Genomic DNA, 19,517 nt, shown 5'->3' on the forward strand with positions numbered 1-19,517 from the left:
GTAAATTCTTTTTTTATAATGTTGGGTAATATTATTAAAAATAAATTGACAAATTAATAATAAAAATTAAAAGAATTTAAAATTTGAGGTTCGAAGATCCAGAGTACACGAAAAATTTGTGCTTCGTTTGTGGTGGGTATCTACAAATATTGAGTGTATCTACTTTGTAATGATTACATTTCAGAAATCTTCAAAATCAATACAAACTAGGGGTGAGCATCTAAACCGACAAACTGCGGTGACCGACCGCACCGCACCATACTACACCGCAAACCGCGGTGTCAAAAGTATAATGGTTCGGTATGGTTTGTATTTTAGCTAAACCGCGCGGTGTGGTGCGGTGCGCGGTTTGGCGGTGTGAAATTTTGATTTGCACCGCACCGCACTGCATACTTACAAATATATTAAAAATAAATAAACTTTACATATATACCATTTTTTATAGTTACCCAATATGAGAGACTTGTATATTTTTTTTGTGTTTCACTGAACTTAATTGATAACTTGTGATGTTGTTTAGAACTTATTAAGGATTTGTTATGAACTAAGGATTTAGTATTTTTTAAAAAATTTAAATTTTGTTATGACATATTTTTTTACACAAACCGTGGAAAACCGCCCAAACCACACCGCAAAAAATGGTTTGGTTTGGTCGGTTTGGTGCAACCAAATCACACCGCATGGTGTATTCTAGTTACTAAACCGCACTTGTGGCGTGGTGTATTAAAAAGTGTTCAAACCGCCCAAACCACACCGTGCTCACCCCTAATACAAACCATCGCTATAATTTATAATCAGGTAGTATAGAACTCTAAAAATATTAATGTAAGTCAGCACGACTAAAAAATAACACGAAATTAATATTAGATTAAATTTTAGGTTAAAATCGGATTAATCCGTTAAATTTGAAATTGACTCATTTAACATGATTAAATATATATTATTAAATAGTTCATAAATAGGTTAAGCTAAGCTTAACTTATTTATGTTAAGTTCATAAATAGTTTATAATGTTGTATTTTAGTGTATGATATCTTATATTTTGAATATTAGATTTATGTTTTAAATTTGAATTGATTACATAGGTTAAAATTAACACATGTAATATATAAATAAGTGTTATATAGGTTAAAATAACTTGTTTGAATCTGATTATCACTTTTAATTTATCTATATAGGTTAAATATGTTATAAATAGATCCAAAATATAAACATGTCCTGTAAAGTTAATACGACCTGAATATGACATGTTTAAATATTGTGTTAAATATACCGTGTCACATGTTAACCTGTTTATAAATGTGTCGTATTCGAATTTATATTTTATGACACATTATTAATCGTGTCGTGTCGAAATCGCATTGACTCCAAATACGACATGATAACACAAATTGACAACCCTAAAAAAAAATATTATTTTTATTGTATTATTTTGTATTTAAGCCATTATATGTCAAATACATAACTACTTTACATACCCCGCAAATGATATTTATACCCAATAAATATATAAAGATTGGCTCTATTTGCATCCATTTTTTTCTCTTTTTCTAATAAACCCCCTATAAATTGTAAAAAATATAAAATCTTTCTAAACCCCTTTTGAAATTTTAATAAGCACAAAATTACTCATTAAAAAAATATATTGAAAAAAAAATGATTTTCCCACTCCTCTACATTATTATTTAATTATTATAAACAGTACTCATTTACTCGTCCCATCCAATGCATAATTTTAACAATAAAATTAATTTAAAAAACACATTGCAACATCTTTTTAAAGAGCTCATTTATAGGATATACACAATAAATACAATCATTAATAATTAAAAATATATTATCTCATGAGAATTAAAAACATTAATAGAAGCACAATATTTTACATCCACATCCATATTTTGTTGTTCCATTAGTTATATTGTTTATAATTTTGGTTTCTTAAATTGATAAACTAATTTTTTGAATACCTAATTAATGTGTTAGAGAAGGATGTATTAAGAAATAAGATTTATGATTTAAAATTATATAAGGATATTTATGTTAATTTACATAATATTATATTTGGAAGTAAAAAAAATTAATTATTAAGGAGTGAAAAGAGAAAGAAAAAAAGTGTCAATAGAAGCACTCATATATAAATACACCTCATTTATTAAAAAAATTGAAAAAATCTATATATATATATATATATAAAGGAGAGCTTCAAAGAGATGATGTGGCATTCTAAAATTACTCCAAACTATTTTTTCTATTTTCTCCTTTAATCTAATTTTTTTATTCATTTTTATTATTAATAACTATTTTTTCTATACTTTCCTTTAATCTAATTTTTTTATTCATTTTTATTATTAATTATTTACACTTTATTTTTTTAAATATTTAATTAAGATATTTTTTTAATATATATATAAAGGAGAGGTTCAAGGAAATGATGTGACACTCTAAAATTACTCCAAACTATTTTTTCTATTTTATCCTTAAATCTAATTTTTTTATTCATTTTTATTATTAATTATTTAAACTTTATTTTTTTAATACAAAAAATAAAATAAAACAAAAACTACATTAAACGTTTTTTTTAGATATTTTTTTAATTAAATACCTAATAAACTAACAAAAAATAAAATAATAAAAAAACTACAAATATATACTACATAATATACTAATAAAATAAAAATTTTGAAGCGGTATATAAAAGATCATATGGTGTGGTGATATATAGTTAGTTTGGAAAAAACATAGACACTCTATTATGTTAATCTATATCTATATATTATGAGTAATCTATATATAATAATAAATAAATAAATAATCTATCTATTTTTATTTATAACCTGTTGACAAAATACGAGATCCAAATGTCAATTTTTAACAATAAATTATCTAAACGAATAAACACAAGGTCCACGAGTTAATTTAAAAAAAAAATAAAGGGTCCAAACGGGTAATCGGCTAAAATACAAAGTTCAAAATGGTGTAAACCCTTAAGTAAAACATAAATTATATATATTTATATAATTTACTTTCTATAAAGAATTTTTAACACTTTGAATAAATACATAATCCAAAGGTTAATTTTTAAAAATAAAGAGTTAAAACGAGTAATCGGCCAAAGTATTGTGTTCAGATAACCGATCTATCTATTCCTATTTTTAACATTTTGACAAAACTTAAGGTCCACAAGTTAATTTTTAAAAATAAAAGTCCTAACGGGTAATCGGCTAAAATACAAGGTTCAAAATGATGTGAACCCTTACAAAAAACATAAATTATATATAATTTAATTTTTATAAATAATTTTTAACCTTTTGAATAAATATATAGTCCAAATGTTAAATTATAAAAATAAAGGGTCAAAATGGGTAATCGACCAAAATACAATATTCAAATAATCGATATATCCAATCATATATTTAACCTTTTGACAAAACACGAATTCTAAAAGTTAATTTTTAAAACTAAAGGGTTCAAACGGGTAATCGTCCAAAATAAGTCTTACACAAAACATAAATTTCCATATACATAATTTAGATTGTTTGTAAAAAAAATTACGTAAAGCGTATAATAATGATAATAATAATAAAAAATAAAAGCACATGTACAACAAAATTTTTTAACTTTGTTTTCGGTATTTTAATTATTTAGAATTTTTCAAAAACTTGCAAGAGCTTTGATATACAATGGACACTATTATGAAAAAAAAAATTGTGGTCAATACGCCCTCACGTGTCCATATAAATAACATGTTGTACGAGTAGGGTGAAAAAAAATCAATATCATAGCAATCTCCTAAAAGTATTTTAAAATATGTATATTTTGTAATAATTACAAAAGACAGCGCGAAGCGCGGTTATGTTTTCTAGTTAAATCATAAATTTAAATTTTTCTATAAATAAATAAATGCAAAAATACAATACAAAAGCTTAATACAATCTCAAATAAAATTTTATAAAAAAATAATAATTTAAACCCCTCAAATACAATAAACGTACTCATACGTTAATAATATTTTTTTATTAAAAAAAAGAATATGCTAATTAAGTCTATAATTTTATAAATGTAATTAAATATTTAAGATAATACATTTTAGTTATTTTACTTAAAAATAAATATGTAATGATATTGTTTACAAAAAAATGTTATATTTATATATGTTTACTAAGGTATCAACAAAAAGGTTGTAGAACACTGTACTTTTGGGTGTGGTTCTAGATGATATTGATGCAAAGGTTTTATTGATCTATCTATTCTCTTGCAAAACATACTCTTTCTATGAGACAGAGCAATTTTCTTTGCTATTTTGTATTATCGGCTGCCTTTCTAGCCTTTTAATATATTCTCTTTCAATTTAGTAAAAAAAAAAAAAATTGGGTTTGTTTGGCATTGTTTTCTGTTTTTTGTTTTCAAAATTTTGTTCTCAAAAATGAAAACAGAAAACTGTTTTTGTAGTTTTCAAAAAATAAGAGTCGTTTGGTTAATGTTTTATAAAAACAATTTTTTTAGTTTTATTTTTTTTTTAAATCTTAAATAAAAAATTAACAAATATATTTACAAAGAGAAAAATATTTTAAAAATTTGTAATAAATAATGAGATAAAATAATTTGAAAGAAAAAATGATGAAAAATAAGAAGTAAAGTTAGGAAAAAAAAAATTGAGAACAACAGAAAACAACTTTTTGTTGTTCTCAAAATTTTGTATTTTTTGTAACTTTGTTTTTAAAAATTGTTTTCTGAAAACAATGTCAAACACCCCTACTTGTTTTCAAAAAACAGTTTTTAGCTTTTAAAAACAAAAAACAGTTTTTTAATTAAGGTGTCAAACACCCTCTTAACTTCTTTAAAATGATTTTTTTTTAATAGCTAAAATGTACTGGAGTAGAAAACAACAATAACTACTCTAATCATATACTGGAATAGGACCAGCCAGTGTTTTGTACTTATTCTTGGCAATGGAATTGTTGTCTCTTTTATTATTATTTTTTAAAAAGAGAATGTTCATTCAATGGTTAATGGGACAAAGTTCTACAGGTCAGGTGGAAATAAAGTCACACAGATCTCACAAAGAGATGACCAAACAGACGACAAATCACGTCGATTACAATATGGGAGCACAACCATCCAAGAATAAAGACTTCCAACCAAGGGACAACCAATAGAACAAGGTCATGACCCTAGTAGCACACCACGCCCAAAAAAGGTACGCCTTTGAAATATCTAATAATTAAGCCACGGCGCTCCAACCTGTCACGGTGACCCCTCAACAGTGAATGCAAAACTAGGGCTAGACCAAACAAAACTGGCACAAGCCAAAGTCACAAGCACATGGTGATACAACACCATTATTACAAGAAAAACACCAAATAAAACAAAAAAAAACTAAACCAGAAACAAACAAAAGATAAGAAACTAAAAACAAAAGCACTAACACAAGACAACAACTCGACCCCAACACTTGACCCACCACTGGCGTCGGAAGTCCTAGATCGAAAGAACCAAAGAGAAAGAGGACCAGCACCCAAACCCAGCAGCAACAAGTCTCCGTCCCATTAGAAACACACCCCAAACAAATCTAATGGAACAAAACACCCCCATAACCGTAGGAAGCCCCCCTCAATAGCTCCAGCCAGATCCGGGAAGGCACTGAACCTCCCACCCACGCCAACCAGGGACAGAACCCCCACCTACGCCAGCGAGAAGCCAATCTAAATGTCGATGGAGAGAACGAAAACGCTAGAAGACTAGCAGCCACCCAAAGACACCACCACCCACGATAACACAAATTGACATTTGCTTGATGTTTCGATGCGATTCTTGCAAGATGCATAATTTTTCACTCGGGTGTCCGTTTGGGGTGATTTATTTTTAATTTGGGTATTTTTTTCGAGATCTACACGTTTAAAATGTTTATATACACATTTGGAAAGTTTAAAGCTTGAAAAAAAATACAAAAATGCAAACATACCTCATGTTTAAGACATGTTTTGGTATGTTTTCAAGTTTTCAGCTTCACAAATGTGCATATGAACATCTCAAATGTGTAGATCTTGAAAAAAAAATACCAAAATTCAAAAAAAAAAAATCACCCCAAATGGACACTCGAGTAAAAAATTACGTCTCTTGTAAAAATCCCATCGAGCAGTATCGAGCCACCATTGAGAAAAGTCTATTTTTTCATGAAAATCTTGATTTTAAAGGCTCAATCGAGCTGGCATCGAGCAAGGTCGATTTTCTGTAGATATCATAATTTCAAATTTGAAAAAAAAAAAAAGAAACTCAAAAATCATGCACAGTTCAACATTGCTTGATAGTGCTCGATGCCAGCTTAATGGGACCTTCAAAATAAAGATTTTTATGAAAAAATCGACTTTTCTCAACGGTGGCTCAATACTGCTCGATGGTGCTCAATGCAATTCTTGCAAGAGACGTAACGTTTCACTCAGATGTCTATTTTGTGTGATTTCTTTCTTTTCATTTTGGGTATTTTTTTTCAAAATCTACACGTTTGAGATGTGCATATATACATTTGTGAAGTTTAAAATTTGAAAACATACCAAAACATGTCTTAAACATGAGGTATGTTTGCATTTTCGTATTTTTTTTTCAAGATTTACAATTTCCAAATGTGTATATAAACATTTTAAATGTGTAGATCTCGAAAAAAAAATACTCAAATTAAAAAAAAAATCACTACAAACGGATACCCAAGTGAAAAATTACGTCTCTTGCAAGAATCGCATCGAGCAGTATCGAACCACTATCGGGAAAGGTCAATTTTTTCATGAAAATGTTGATTTTGAAGGTCTCATCGAGCTGGCATCGAGCAAAGTCAACTTTCTGTAGAATTTAGAGTTTCAGATCTAAAAAAAAAATTGCAAAAAATCCCAAAATCATGCCCAAAATTGTTCAAAATACAATTCATACTTGTCATAAGTTTAAGTTCTAAATCATTCAAAACTATTATAAGTCTCTTTTGTGTTGCTTCCAGGGAGAGGTTAAGAGAAAGATGAGATTCGAAGGAGTAGAGAGAGAGGTGGTGTGTGGCTGCCATTTTCAGAGAAAGAGGGATGTGAGTGTGTGGTGGTGGTGGTGTTGTGGCAGCCATTTTCATAGAAAATCAAGAAAGAGAAGAGGACATGGAAGGGGTATTTTGGAGAAGTTGGAAAAGTTTAGCATCATTTTTTAGTTTACATAATGCCTAGCATCATTTTTAATTAGCAACACCCATTAAGTATGAAAGTGAAATTTGCCTTATCAAATGGAAAGGGAAAAAAAGAAGAAGGAATAATTGAAGTGAAAATAAAAGGGAAATTTCATTATTTATGTCTAATAATACCTAATATTACCAAAAAATCCCAACACTAACAATATTTTCAAATTAATGCTAAACTTTTATCTCATACCCAAAATACCCTTCCCATTCAACCTCAGCCTTCTCTCTCTCAGTCTCGATTTCTCTCTCTCTCAGTCTCACAAAAATCCCCCAAAAACCATCGAACCCCCACCTCCGTCGAGCCGTCAAGCCCCCATCTCCGTCGAGCCGTCGAGCCCGCATCTCCGTCGAGCCCCCACCTTCTCCCATTTCTCCGTCGATCTCGAGACCCACTGCAAACTCCCATTTTTCTGTCAAACCCGTGACCCACGGAGCATATTTCCTTCAAAGTTTAAAAAACAAAGGTAAAATCTTGAACCTAAGTCCATATTTGCTTTGTATTGTTGTTGAATCTGTGATTTGTGGAATGGGTTGTCCGATTTTGTGGGAAATTTTTTCTGGGTTTGAACCAGTGGCTCGATAGGTTTGATTATGGTTCGATAGTAGGCTCGATAGGGGTAGTTTGAACAGTTCGATGATGGATCGATAGGAGCTCGATAGATCTATGGCAATTTATGAAACTAACTCGATAGGATCGATTATGGTTCGATAGTAGGCTCGATAGAAGCTCGATATAAGCTCGATGGATATGTGGTATATATTACAAGGGCTCGATAGGTTCGATAATGGTTCGATATTAGACTATACTGTAGCTCGATGGTTATTTATGTAGACAGATTTTTCTTAGCTCGATAGGCTCGACATTGGCTCGATAGGCTCGATAAATTTAGGTTGTTGATATTGCTCGATGGAACTCGATAGTTTCTCGATAGTTGCTCGATAGGGTATGTTGCAGCTCGATAGAGATCGATAGAGCTCGATGACAACTTATTTCAGTGTTTTTATGAAAAAAAATTTATTCTGTTTTCTTACCAATTTTTTTTCATGTGTTGTTACAGATGCCTAAGTTGCTTGTTCCGTTCAGTGATCACTTTCCTGGTCGAGTGACATATCGGGGTAGTAGTACTTTAAATCACATTAAGACCAGGTTTTTGGAGCTCGGGCTGCTTGAAAGGGCTAAGGAATCCCCTTTCAAGCAATTCTTTTTGGCTTCGGAGTTTAATTTCTTCGGAGTCTTGGTGCATCAACTGTTGCTGAGGAAAATCGCCAGCAACAACGAAGATGAGGTGCATTTTTTCTTGGGGTCGAAGTCTTGTAGATTCGGCATGGGAGAGTTTGCCCTGGTGACGGGGTTGGATTTCAGTGCCTTCCCGTCACCAGAAGAGTTGGAAGGGCGTAATCTCAGCGACCGGTTGATAAAGGAGTATTTCAACGATGCTGAGAAAGTAAAGCTGTCACAGGTGGACCATGCTTTCAAGACTTGTACGGTTGTGGAAGATGTGTACAAGCTTGGTCTATGTCTGTTTGTTGAGGGGGTTCTGAATGCCATTGAGGGCAAGCTGCACATTTGGCGAGATATTCTAAAAATTGTTGAGAATGTAGAGTACTTCTTCAGCTATCCATGGGGGAAGTACTCTTATAGGAGGCTATTGCATTCTTGTAAGAAGGACATGGTGAAGGAAAAGGCCAACTATGATGCCAAGAAGGATGCCAAGGTGCAGCAAGAGTCCAAATACAGTATGTATGGTTATGCCCCCGCCTTACAGTACTGGGCATATGAGGCTATCCAACAGCTTGCGGTGGAGCTTGTTGTGAGCTCGGGAAACATGTTCCCGAGGATGCTTAGTTGGTTGCATCAGAGGAACAAGGATTTCACCAAGTCCGTCATCGCACCGATATTATTGAAGAAGAATGTAAGTTATGTTTTTTTTTTATCTATATGCTTATCTTTTATCATTATTTGAGTTAACCAAATATTTTATGTTGTTTGCAGTTAATTGTTCTTCCGATGTTGAAGCCTCGGCCAGCAGAAAAAGACTATTACTTGTCTTTGACTGAGGGAGATCTTCCCCTTTATCCTGGGCTTGGCCAGGATCCCTCGGAGACTGATGAGGAGGAGGATGCGACTTTTGAGAAAATGGCAGAGAAAGTTTCTCAGGCTGCTGAGGCAGCCAAGATATTTGTTGATGCTGCCCCGGGGGAGGATGTTGCAGGTCCCACCCCTCCTATTGCCCCAGCCTCAGCCCCAGCCTCAACCTGTGCCCCAACATCAGCCCCAGCCTCAGCGTCAGCCCCAACACCAACCCCAACACCAGCCTCAGCCCCTGAGCTGGCCGACTTGATTGAGCGGTTGGACAGAGTCGAGGGTCGACAGGAGACCCTCTTGAAGAACCAGTCAGTGATCTTGGACGTACTCAGTCAGATCCTGACATTTGTTAAGGAGAAACCGAGGGGCTCCAATGAAGATTCAGAGTCAGAGTCATTGGATATTCCGCTAGACTATGTTGATGATCCAACGACGCCTCTTACCATCATTGTGACACCTGATGCTGAGACTCCGGGAGTCGTTATTGTCAACCCTGAGGATGTTGCTGGGGTTCAGTTTCAGAGGGCTAGACGCCAAAGACGCAAGCCAGATTGGTTTGAGGACTATACGGATCCCACGAGGAAAAGACCTCGCACTGCTGCAGCTGCACCAGCAGACGAGGCTACACAAGAGGCTACACATGTGCTGGACCCTCTCAAGAAGCCAGATCCCAAACAGTATAGGACAATGTGCAAGTGGCTTCTTGGAGACATGCCCAACAAGACCCCGCGGGATGTAAAGACTGGGAGTCATGGTCCAGCGTGGTTTCTGATGTTGAAGACACCCCAATCCTGGCTCAATGATGGGGTAAGCCATTTATACCTAGTTATGGACTGTTTTCAATTTTACATGTTTTGCTTTTACTGACTCGATGTGAGCTCGATGGAGCTCGATAGGTAGTTCGATAGGGATGTTAAAATAGGTTGTTTTTTTTACTGTTTTATACTGGCTCGATGTGAGATCGATATGAGTTCGATAGTAGTTCGATATGTATGTTAAAATAGGTTTTTTTTACTGTTTTAGAATGGCTCGATGTGAGCTCGATATGAGTTCGATAGTAGTTCGATAGGGAATGGTAAAAGCTCGATGTGAGTTCGATGGTGAAATTTCCCTTAAAAATAGGGTAGCTCGATGTGAGTTCGATATGAGTTCGATAGTGAAAATTCCCTTAACAAAGTGGCTCGATGTGAGCTCGATGGAGCTCGATAGGGAGTTCGATAGGGACGTTAAAATAGGTTGTCTTTACTGTTTCATGCTTGCTCGATGTGAGCTCGATATGAGTTCGATAGTAGTTCGATGGTAGTTCGATAGGGATGTTAAAATAGGTTGTTTTTTTACTGTTTTAGACTGGCTCGATGTGAGCTCGATACGAGTTCGATGTGAGCTCGATGGAGCTCGACAGCAGCAATTTATGATGGTTTTTGCTAATTTTTTTATCGTACTCTCTTTTGCAGCATATTGATGCGGCAGAACACATGCTTCGTATGCGTCGCAAGTATTTTCCCAATATATATCGACAGAAAGCAGTTGTGATGAACAGTTATTTCTCACAAGTGATACCTGCCCGATATGATCAGTTCAAGAAAACAGCCGACAAAACAAAGTATTATTGGGATGCTGACATTATGTCCATGTTGACCGGCATCGAGCAGCAGTTTCTGGCATCTTGGGGAGGAGTTGAGGATGTATATTGGTGCCAGAACTATGGACAACAACATTGGTTTGCCATTGAGGCTTCCATTTCTAGTTGGACTCTGACTATTTACGATTCAGACAACTCGGTGATTAGTGACGCAAAGCTTGAGGATATTATGAGTCCATGGTGCTTTATGCTACCTTCTCTGTTAATGCAGAGTAAATTGTTTACTGATAGCTTGATGTTGAAGATTCCATCAGCAGGAAATAGGCCGCATCAGTTCACATTGCGTCGCAAACAGAAACAAGAGCTCCCTCAGTCAAAGAGAAGGTAACAAACATCATCTTCATACTAATTTTGTTTCTAACTAAATTTATAGTAATGTGCACTTAATATTTACTTTTTTCTTTACAGCGGGGATTGTGGTGTGTATGCTATCAAGTATATTGAGCATCTAATGGTCGGTCTTCCATTGGAAACTATCTGCGATGAAAATATGGAGGTGTTCAGGAACAAGTGGACCACAGACTTGTGGTATCAAAATTTGTTACCTTGATGATTGTAAATATACAGGGTCTTTACATGTACAGTTTGTTGTTCACATTTTTGTATAACTTTCATGGGCTGTTATCGAGCTAATATCAAGCTATATCGAACTGTTATTGAATTATCAAAATTTGTTACCTTCATGATAATCTTGTATACGGGGTCTTTACATCTCCAGTTTCTAACTGTTATCATTTTTTTATAACTTTCATGGGCTGTTATCGAGCTAATATCAAGCAATATCATTTTCATATCGAACCATTAACATAAATTTTAAGAAAAATCAAATAAAAAGAGTTTATTAATACAACAAGTTCAAATGGGAAAAAAGAGTTTAAAGCCTAGCTTTGCATGTAGCCCTGTTGTGGCCAAGACCACCACACATGCTACACTTGCGCTCTTTGCGAATGATTTCTCCATTCGATGGAGTGCGGTTTGTCTTCCTTCTTCCCACCTTACTCTTCTTCGGTCGACCAACTGGTTGTTTTTCAACGGGAACCCCAACTTGCATTTTCTCTATGTTCTCAGGAACTTCCCAATCATTCTCGTTGCCAGTTGGGTAAATTGTTTCTTTGTAAGACTCTCTACACATCTCAGTAGTGTAATATGGTGAACACAGTGAGTAAATGTTGACATTGCGCAACATGGCTGCAGCCACACCATGAACACAAGGGTAACCCATTATTTGAAACTGACCACAAGAGCATGATTTGGTCATCAAATTCGCCTCACCATCACCTTCTGGGTCTACCACATGAAATTCAAACTGTCCAAGAGGATGGACTTTCAAGTACCTTGCATCATCCAAAATGCCTGAGACATCTTTCTCATATATTGTTGCTAATTTGGATGTGCACTTCTCTACCTCCTCACGACGCGCGGCAAACCATGACTGAATTGTGAAACGAATGAATTCCACAAAAGTAGTGACTGGGAAGGTTCGTGCGTCTCTGGTTTTGTTGTTGAAACTTTCAGCGTAGTTGCTTGTCATTACATTGTATCGATTCCCAGGAAAGTATGCACGAGTCCACTTATCGAAGCCAATACCCTCGAGATATTGAGCTATGGCAGGATCCATTTGCTTTATATTATTGAAGAACCTGTGAAATTTTGACTTCCGAAATGCATATGTCGCATTATACATCTCCTTGTGACAGTGATTGGTCTTGAACTTAGCGATTACATTCATACTTATGTGATGGTAGCATGCGCCGTGGTAGGCATCAGGGAAGACCAACTCAAGAGCATGAATAATGCTAGCATGCCTGTCTGAAACAAAAGACAGATTATCAACAACTCCAATGGCTTCCTTCAATTTCATCATGAAATACTTCCAAGAAGCATGATTCTCACTGTCAACAATCGCGAATGCAATTGGATAAATGTGGTTATTCGCATCCAATGCGACAGCACACAACATGTGGCCACCGTACCTTGACTTCAAGAAAGTGCCGTCCACACATATAACAGGACGACATGATGTAAATCCCCTTCTACAAACTCCGAGTGAGAAGAAACAGTAAAGAAAGCGACCGTCATCTGTGACAAAATCAGTAATCGTACCTGGATTCTTTTGCTGCAGCATGTACAGGTAAGAAGGTAACTTGGTGTACGATTCTTCAGGTGTCCCCCTGACATAACCGAGTGCCTTCTCTCTGCATCTCCAAGCCTTCATATAACTCATATCGATCCCAAAATTATTCTTCATATCCTCCTTTATGCTGTTTGGTGGATAGCTAGTGCCATCAGTAGCATATTTGTTCTTGATAAGGTGCCCAATGACAGAAGGTGTTGCTTGACGGTGGTCTTTTTGTCGCAATTCTAGTGAGCAAGTATGTACACTATTATAAACAGTGATCTCAAACATCTCCGATCGCGCTACTTTTTTCCCTCTTATTCTCCAACCACAATCAGGATCCTTGCAGGTGATATACAACACATCAGTACTAGACTTCTTTACCATAAACTCAAAATTATTCTTCATTGCAAAGAGAGCCGCTTTGGTTTTCAATTCCATCTTGTTCTCAAATGTCTTCCCAAGATGTAATTCCCCCAATGCTACACCGGATGAGGGTGATTCAGAACGACTACAAGCTATGATATCTTCTTTTGTAAACATGGGAGCACTCCATTTTCTGTGATCTTCTGTTGAATTTATTGAAATGTTCCCTGTATAGTTATATTCTGTTCCACCAGGACGACTAGAGCTGGTGCCAGGTGTTCGACGTCCTTGACTTGGTGGGTTCGTCCGTGCAATATGACGTATTGGTTGTTCTTGTACTTCTTCTACTTGCAAATGTTCAGCTAATAGATCATCATCCACTGAATTGTCTCCTAAGTCCTCATTGTGTTCAGCTACCGGATCATCATTCACATAGGGGTTGTACTCATACTGATTGCCCCTCAGGTCAGTAATAGGAAATCCTAAAGTACTGGCTGCTCCCTCAGGTCCGGGAGTGGATTATGGGTCTGCAATGACAATCTTTTTAACAGGAGTGACACACAAGGCCAACCTTTCTTTAGATGTTACTCCTAAGAATGCACGGACACCAAGATCACTTTCAACATGAACTGGTGTAAACGGTTGGTCGCCACAAGTGTAAGGAACCTCCAATTTCAACTCATAAATCTATTTATCAACTTTAAGTTCCTTGTGCAATATGTCAAGAAGTTGCAAGTACGTTACAGTATCCTCCATCGGTATCACCATGCATTGAGGGTCCTTGAAAATCCACTTGTTCCCTTGTAATTCCCAAACACCATTGTAGGATACAAAAACGTAGACAATAGAGCCTGTGTTGGAAAAAAAAACATTAAAATTGTCAGGAAAACTGTCATTTTTTCAGAAATACATTAAAAAAGAACTTTATCGAGCTAACATCGAGCTTTATCGAGTTAGCATCGAGCTCTTATCGAACACTATCGAGCTACAATTTCTCAAAACCGAACATAAACCCTCCATCGAACCCTATCGAGCTCATATCGAGCACATATCGAGAAACCTAAACCTATCGAGCTCAGATATTGTAGGGTCCCATCGAACCCTTATCGAACCATTATCGAGTTTCCATCGAGCACAATCGAGTACTACTACCCAAGCCTATCGAGCTATAATCGAGCTCACATCGAGCTCTTACAAGACCTTCTTCTACATACCATCGAGCTCATATCGAACCATTATCGAGCTCATATCGAGCAAAAAAGTTGCAGAAAACCCAGAAAAACACAGATCGCGGAATCTCTCAAAAAATCCCGAAAAATACACCAATATAGGCTCAAATCTGTTCAAAATAGCCAAAAAAAATGTAAACAAATAATACCCAATACATAAAATATAAAATCTTATTACCCATGGTTTTTCTCCTCAAAAAACTCTCAAAATAGATGTTGTCTTTGATATTAACGACTTCACATAGACAATGGAGATGGCTAACAATGATTTTGACAAGAAAATTATACAAAATTGTAGGTTTTGTGTATGATTTCGTGAGAATGAGAGAGAGAGAGGGAGGAGAGTGGAAGAGAAGGTTTTGTGATTTTTTGATATAATGGAAGGGGTATTTTGGGTATGGGAGGAAAGTTTAGCATTAATTTGAAAATATTATTAATGTTGGAATTTTTTGGTAATATTAGGTATTATTAGAGATAAAAAGTGAAATTTCCCAAATAAAACTAATCATACTTAAAAACTCCAAACAAGAGTAAGTTTACTAACGAAAATCGATAATCACCTGAACCCTTTCCCTCCAACCAAATACACCATTCATTTTCCACTACTGATGATGAGTGTTCAACCAATACACACATCCCACCTCCTCGCATTCTTTTTTCAAATTAATAAACCCCTTTTCTAGTACCTTAGGTAATGCCCCTTAAGTCAATTTCATTCTTGTTGCAAGATATATGGAAATCAAGGGCAAAGAAGTAACAAAGATATTCAAACTACAGCTAGATTACAGATGGTTAATTAACAGAATGGATTGTACCCAACAAGAAGATGACCGAAGAGAAGTAGCAAAAACAGTTGCAAAAGGTCCAGTTTGAAAAAGGATTAAGATCAGTGAAGAGTTTAAACATAGCCCAGCAAAACAGGTAACCATAATTGACGATTCTAGCACATATTACACTCAGAAGAAAGGGAAGCCGATCAGTCTCCACTAGCGCAGCCCCTACAACCACAATGTACACACTCTATAACCTTCTCCTCTCTCAGATGTTTCGGCACTCGACAAACGCATGTGGTAGCAAAGTTATGATCTCGAGGCTGCATGCACCTTAAGCAGCAGAGTCGTTCATAACCAGGCTGCAATTCAACAAAAACCATTGAAGTTAATATGGAAGCTAAATAATCCAAAGAAAAAGAGAGGAGCTTGAAAGGCATGCCTGCATTTAAAGCCAAAAAAAAAAAAAAGGAACGTGGACAGTTTTGATAATATAAAGAGAAAGATGAACAAGTTTTAATTTATAGCAAAAATTTATCGTTACTACAAGTGAATAAGTAGCCCATGAAATTCATTTAGTATTGTTATTATCTCCGCACACAATTACACATATGCGCTCATGATAAGAATTCAGAAGTTAAAGTGTTCAGCTTCTGGTCCTCTGGACGCTTTTCCTTGCAAAGACAAGGATGTCTTCTGCTGTCAAACACAAAAGCATAAAGTGTTCCTCTGGACACTTTTCCTTGCAAAGGCAAGGATGTCGTCTACTACCAAACACAAAAGCAAAGAGGGGAAACCATACTATTGTTATCATTGATATATTTTTATATACAGAAGTGGAAGCTATCCATTTTTTGTAAAAAAGGAATGCATCTCGTTATGTACTACAGATTTTGTTTTATGTATTTAGACTAAGATTTAATGTACTCTAAATTTGGTGTGATATGCTCAGACTTTCAATAATTAATAACCATCCGATCAATCCAATTATTGATTCAACATATGTGGGATGAATGGAATGCATCACATAACGGCACAAAACTCAATCCCATTCACACATATATGCTCAAGCCTATATTCTTAGTTAGTCTTATAAAGTAAGATTAACAGCTATTTTTTAAATACAAGTTACGATCTTAGCAGGTGCAAACAGTTTCATGTTCATATAGAGTATACTGTAAACGAACCTTCTTCCATTTTGCAATCAGATTGCGGTCCGCATAACCTTGGTCTAGACAGAACTCAAACAGCTCCTTAGATATTTCCTTTCGCCGATGGTAAAGGTCAAAAATGTAACGGCTCTTCTGATGTGCTATTTTGAATATAGGCCACAAAGCCTCACACTTTCTCTTGCCATCATGAGGATCATTCTCAGCTGCCCAGTACAAAATACACAAAATGTGAGCTTCATGATTTTCTTGTCAATACTCCGAAGTATTTTATCCATCGAAAAGTTCATAAAACAGAGAAAATATGTACAAATAATTAAGAATGTATTGAAAAAAAAAAATCAACCTTCTCTCATCTTTGCTTGTAGTTCACGAAGAGTAGGCTCAATCAATTCCCACCCTTCTGGGTAATTGACACGATTTGTTTTGACTTTAGGCATTTTCCTATCTGCAAATCAGAAGTGCAAAAATAAATTACAAAACTCTACAATATTTTCCATTGAAATTAACTGATACAAGAATTTCCCATCCCGGTATATACAAGAAAGAAATACATTCTGACCATTGATTCCAATCAGTTTATGCAAATCAAAATTAATACCCAAATTGAACACAATCAATTTATACAAAACCCCAATTTGCACACAGCTTACATTCGGACCACAATTTCCCATCTCAGTTTATGCAAATAAAATTTAAGACCCAAATCAAAATAAGAACACATCTTACGTATCAGAACGCATTTGAAATTCGAACTTCAAACCCCAAAGTTAGTTTTTTCAATCAAATCTCTATAGGCTAAACCAAGAATACTAGCTTCGGTAAAGCTAAAAACTGAAGGTTGATAGACATCAAACTGACGTTTATGCGGCAGTTACAAGGTTTCCTATCGGGTTTTCATTGTAAGAAGATATAGAATAAATCTGTGTTACAAAACTGTGATATGAATTATCGAACTGTTGTGACTCTTTGATTCATCTCCAGATTTTCCCTTTCTCTTCAATTATTTCCTTTATTTTTATTTTATTTTGTTCTTGTTCAGACTAATCATACATTCTTAAAAGCCAAACAATCATGTGTTCATATAAAGGGTTTCTAAGGCCTCAAACCCAAATAGTTAAAATGTATTCTACTTCTATCGACCAAAACCCTCAAAATTATTGTTGAATCAGAAACCATATCTTCAAAATCTTCAAAAACCAAAGCAATTGAACCAAATTGAACAAACCCAAAAAATAAATTAACCTGTACTTCACAACCTCATATACCCAATTACACCCCCAGAAACCCCCAGTTCAAGACAAATCGATACCAAAGAAGAAAAAATAACATCAAACTTTTTCCACACTTAATGAACAACTAATGAAAAGCACACATACCCAACTCTGAAGCTACAAATCGCGGCGGAGAGGCGACCACTCACGGCGGAGACACTGTAAGAAAACGAGAAGATGAAAGGGAAGAGAGAATATGAGTCGAAGGGGCTTAGAATTACTCGTATTTTTAAAACGATTAATATATAAATATTAGGGATTATTCAAATTTTAAATTATTGATAATGACAACTTCATTAAATTTAAATACTATTTTTATTTATTTGTTCTTATTTTATGTTTGAAGAAATAAAAATTAAAATTTTTCATGAACTTTTTTATTTAAAAAAAATATATCTAACAGTATCAAATACCTTTTTTTTAAGTATAATGAAATATAAAAATGCTTTGTAAGAAAAAGTATATATTTAATGAAAAAAAAAATTAGGGGTGTAAAAGGAAATTAATTAAAATTATAAATATCTTGGATGTTATTTAGAACAAAGACACAGTCTAGAATACCCTTAAACTAGTTACAGAAGTTCATGTAATTTATTTAACTGGAGGCAATCATTTGGTATTTTGTGTTTTTATAAAGTATTATTTTGGTACATGTGTTTACAATAATGTTCATTTGGTATCTTATATTTTGAAATCGTATATATTTGGTACCCTGTATTTTAAAATCGTACATATTTGGTACCCTAAACTCAAATTTAATTAATAAAATTTTACCAATTTAATCAAACTGTTATCAATTGTATAAGTTTCAAATTCAAATTTAATTACTTAATTACATATAACTGATGGCAGTTTGGTCATATTGTCAAAAAATTTATTAATCAAATCTAAGTCTAGGATACCAAATATGTATGACTTTAAAATAAAGGGTAACATATGAACATTATTGAAAAAAAAAGAGTACCAAAACGATACTTTATAAAAATACAGGGTACCAAATAAGTAAATTCCCTTTATTTAATCATTTAATTTTTACTAATCTTTTGTGGTCTTTTGGCATATAAAATGACATTATTATTTTCAAGAAAATTGTGATCGCCAAGACTATGTATGTACCACCTCATTCAAAATCTGTATATGTTTGGAAACAGTTGTGTAATTATATATCTAAGTAATTATATTATATTTTAAAATATAATGTATTTTGATGTCAAGTGTTAATTATTTATGAATTCTTATTATCATATTTGGTGAAACAGTTGATAATTATAAAAAAATTACATAATAAATATTATTTAAAATTAGTCGGATGGAGTAGATTATTTTTAGAAAATAAAAAATATATAATATATCTAATTCAAATAGTAATTAATAATTACACATAATTTACATAAGACTATGATAATTAGAGATTGTAATTGAGAACTCTTAATTACCTCCAATTACAAAATTATTATATAATTACATGGTAAACAAACCAGTCAAATTGAATAATTACTCCAAATTATACTCAATTCCAATTACATTCAGACTTTTCAAACATACAGCACATTCGATCAATATGCATTGCATTATTATCTCAAAGCCCTTCTCACAAAGTCAGATCGTATTTTGATTTCATATATGTTCAACATCACTATCACACGAGGCCGACT

At 34.1% G+C, this 19,517-nt stretch overlaps 2 protein-coding genes across 2 annotated transcripts; one reads left to right on the top strand and one right to left on the bottom strand.

Moving 5' to 3' along the window:
• The first annotated feature begins 9,158 nt into the window (after positions 1-9,158).
• Positions 9,159-11,501, top strand: LOC133829451 (uncharacterized). Its single transcript, XM_062259180.1, has 3 exons — positions 9,159-10,103; positions 10,751-11,262; positions 11,347-11,501. The coding sequence occupies exons 1-3, from the start codon at positions 9,219-9,221 to the stop codon at positions 11,486-11,488; spliced, it is 1,539 nt and encodes a 512-aa protein (XP_062115164.1). The 5' UTR covers positions 9,159-9,218; the 3' UTR covers positions 11,489-11,501.
• A 3,911-nt stretch (positions 11,502-15,412) lies between these two features.
• Positions 15,413-18,116, bottom strand: LOC133831311 (protein BUD31 homolog 2). Its single transcript, XM_062261560.1, has 4 exons — positions 17,968-18,116; positions 16,935-17,036; positions 16,607-16,794; positions 15,413-15,781 (listed from the first exon to the last, which is right to left on the bottom strand). Exons 2-4 carry the CDS (start codon positions 17,026-17,028, stop codon positions 15,626-15,628), a joined length of 438 nt encoding a protein of 145 aa, XP_062117544.1. The 5' UTR covers positions 17,029-17,036; positions 17,968-18,116; the 3' UTR covers positions 15,413-15,625.
• Positions 18,117-19,517: the final 1,401 nt, after the last annotated feature.

This window comes from Humulus lupulus, chromosome 4 (assembly GCF_963169125.1).
Source record: "Humulus lupulus chromosome 4, drHumLupu1.1, whole genome shotgun sequence".
In the NCBI taxonomy this organism is placed as follows: Eukaryota; Viridiplantae; Streptophyta; class Magnoliopsida; order Rosales; family Cannabaceae; genus Humulus; species Humulus lupulus.

Bases quoted from the DNA above. Each gene is read 5' to 3' on its own strand.
- LOC133829451 (XM_062259180.1), top strand. From the start codon at position 9,219: ATGTTGAAGCCTCGGCCAGCAGAAAAAGACTATTACTTGTCTTTGACT. The intron at 10,104-10,750 runs GTAAGCCATTTA...TCTCTTTTGCAG, and splicing joins AATCCTGGCTCAATGATGGG to CATATTGATGCGGCAGAACA. The intron at 11,263-11,346 runs GTAACAAACATC...TTTTCTTTACAG, and splicing joins CTCCCTCAGTCAAAGAGAAG to CGGGGATTGTGGTGTGTATG.
- LOC133831311 (XM_062261560.1), bottom strand. From the start codon at position 17,028: ATGCCTAAAGTCAAAACAAATCGTGTCAATTACCCAGAAGGGTGGGAA. The intron at 16,795-16,934 runs GTTGATTTTTTT...TGTACTGGGCAG, and splicing joins ACAAGCAAAGATGAGAGAAG to CTGAGAATGATCCTCATGAT. The intron at 15,782-16,606 runs GTTCGTTTACAG...GTTGAATTGCAG, and splicing joins TGATTGCAAAATGGAAGAAG to CCTGGTTATGAACGACTCTG.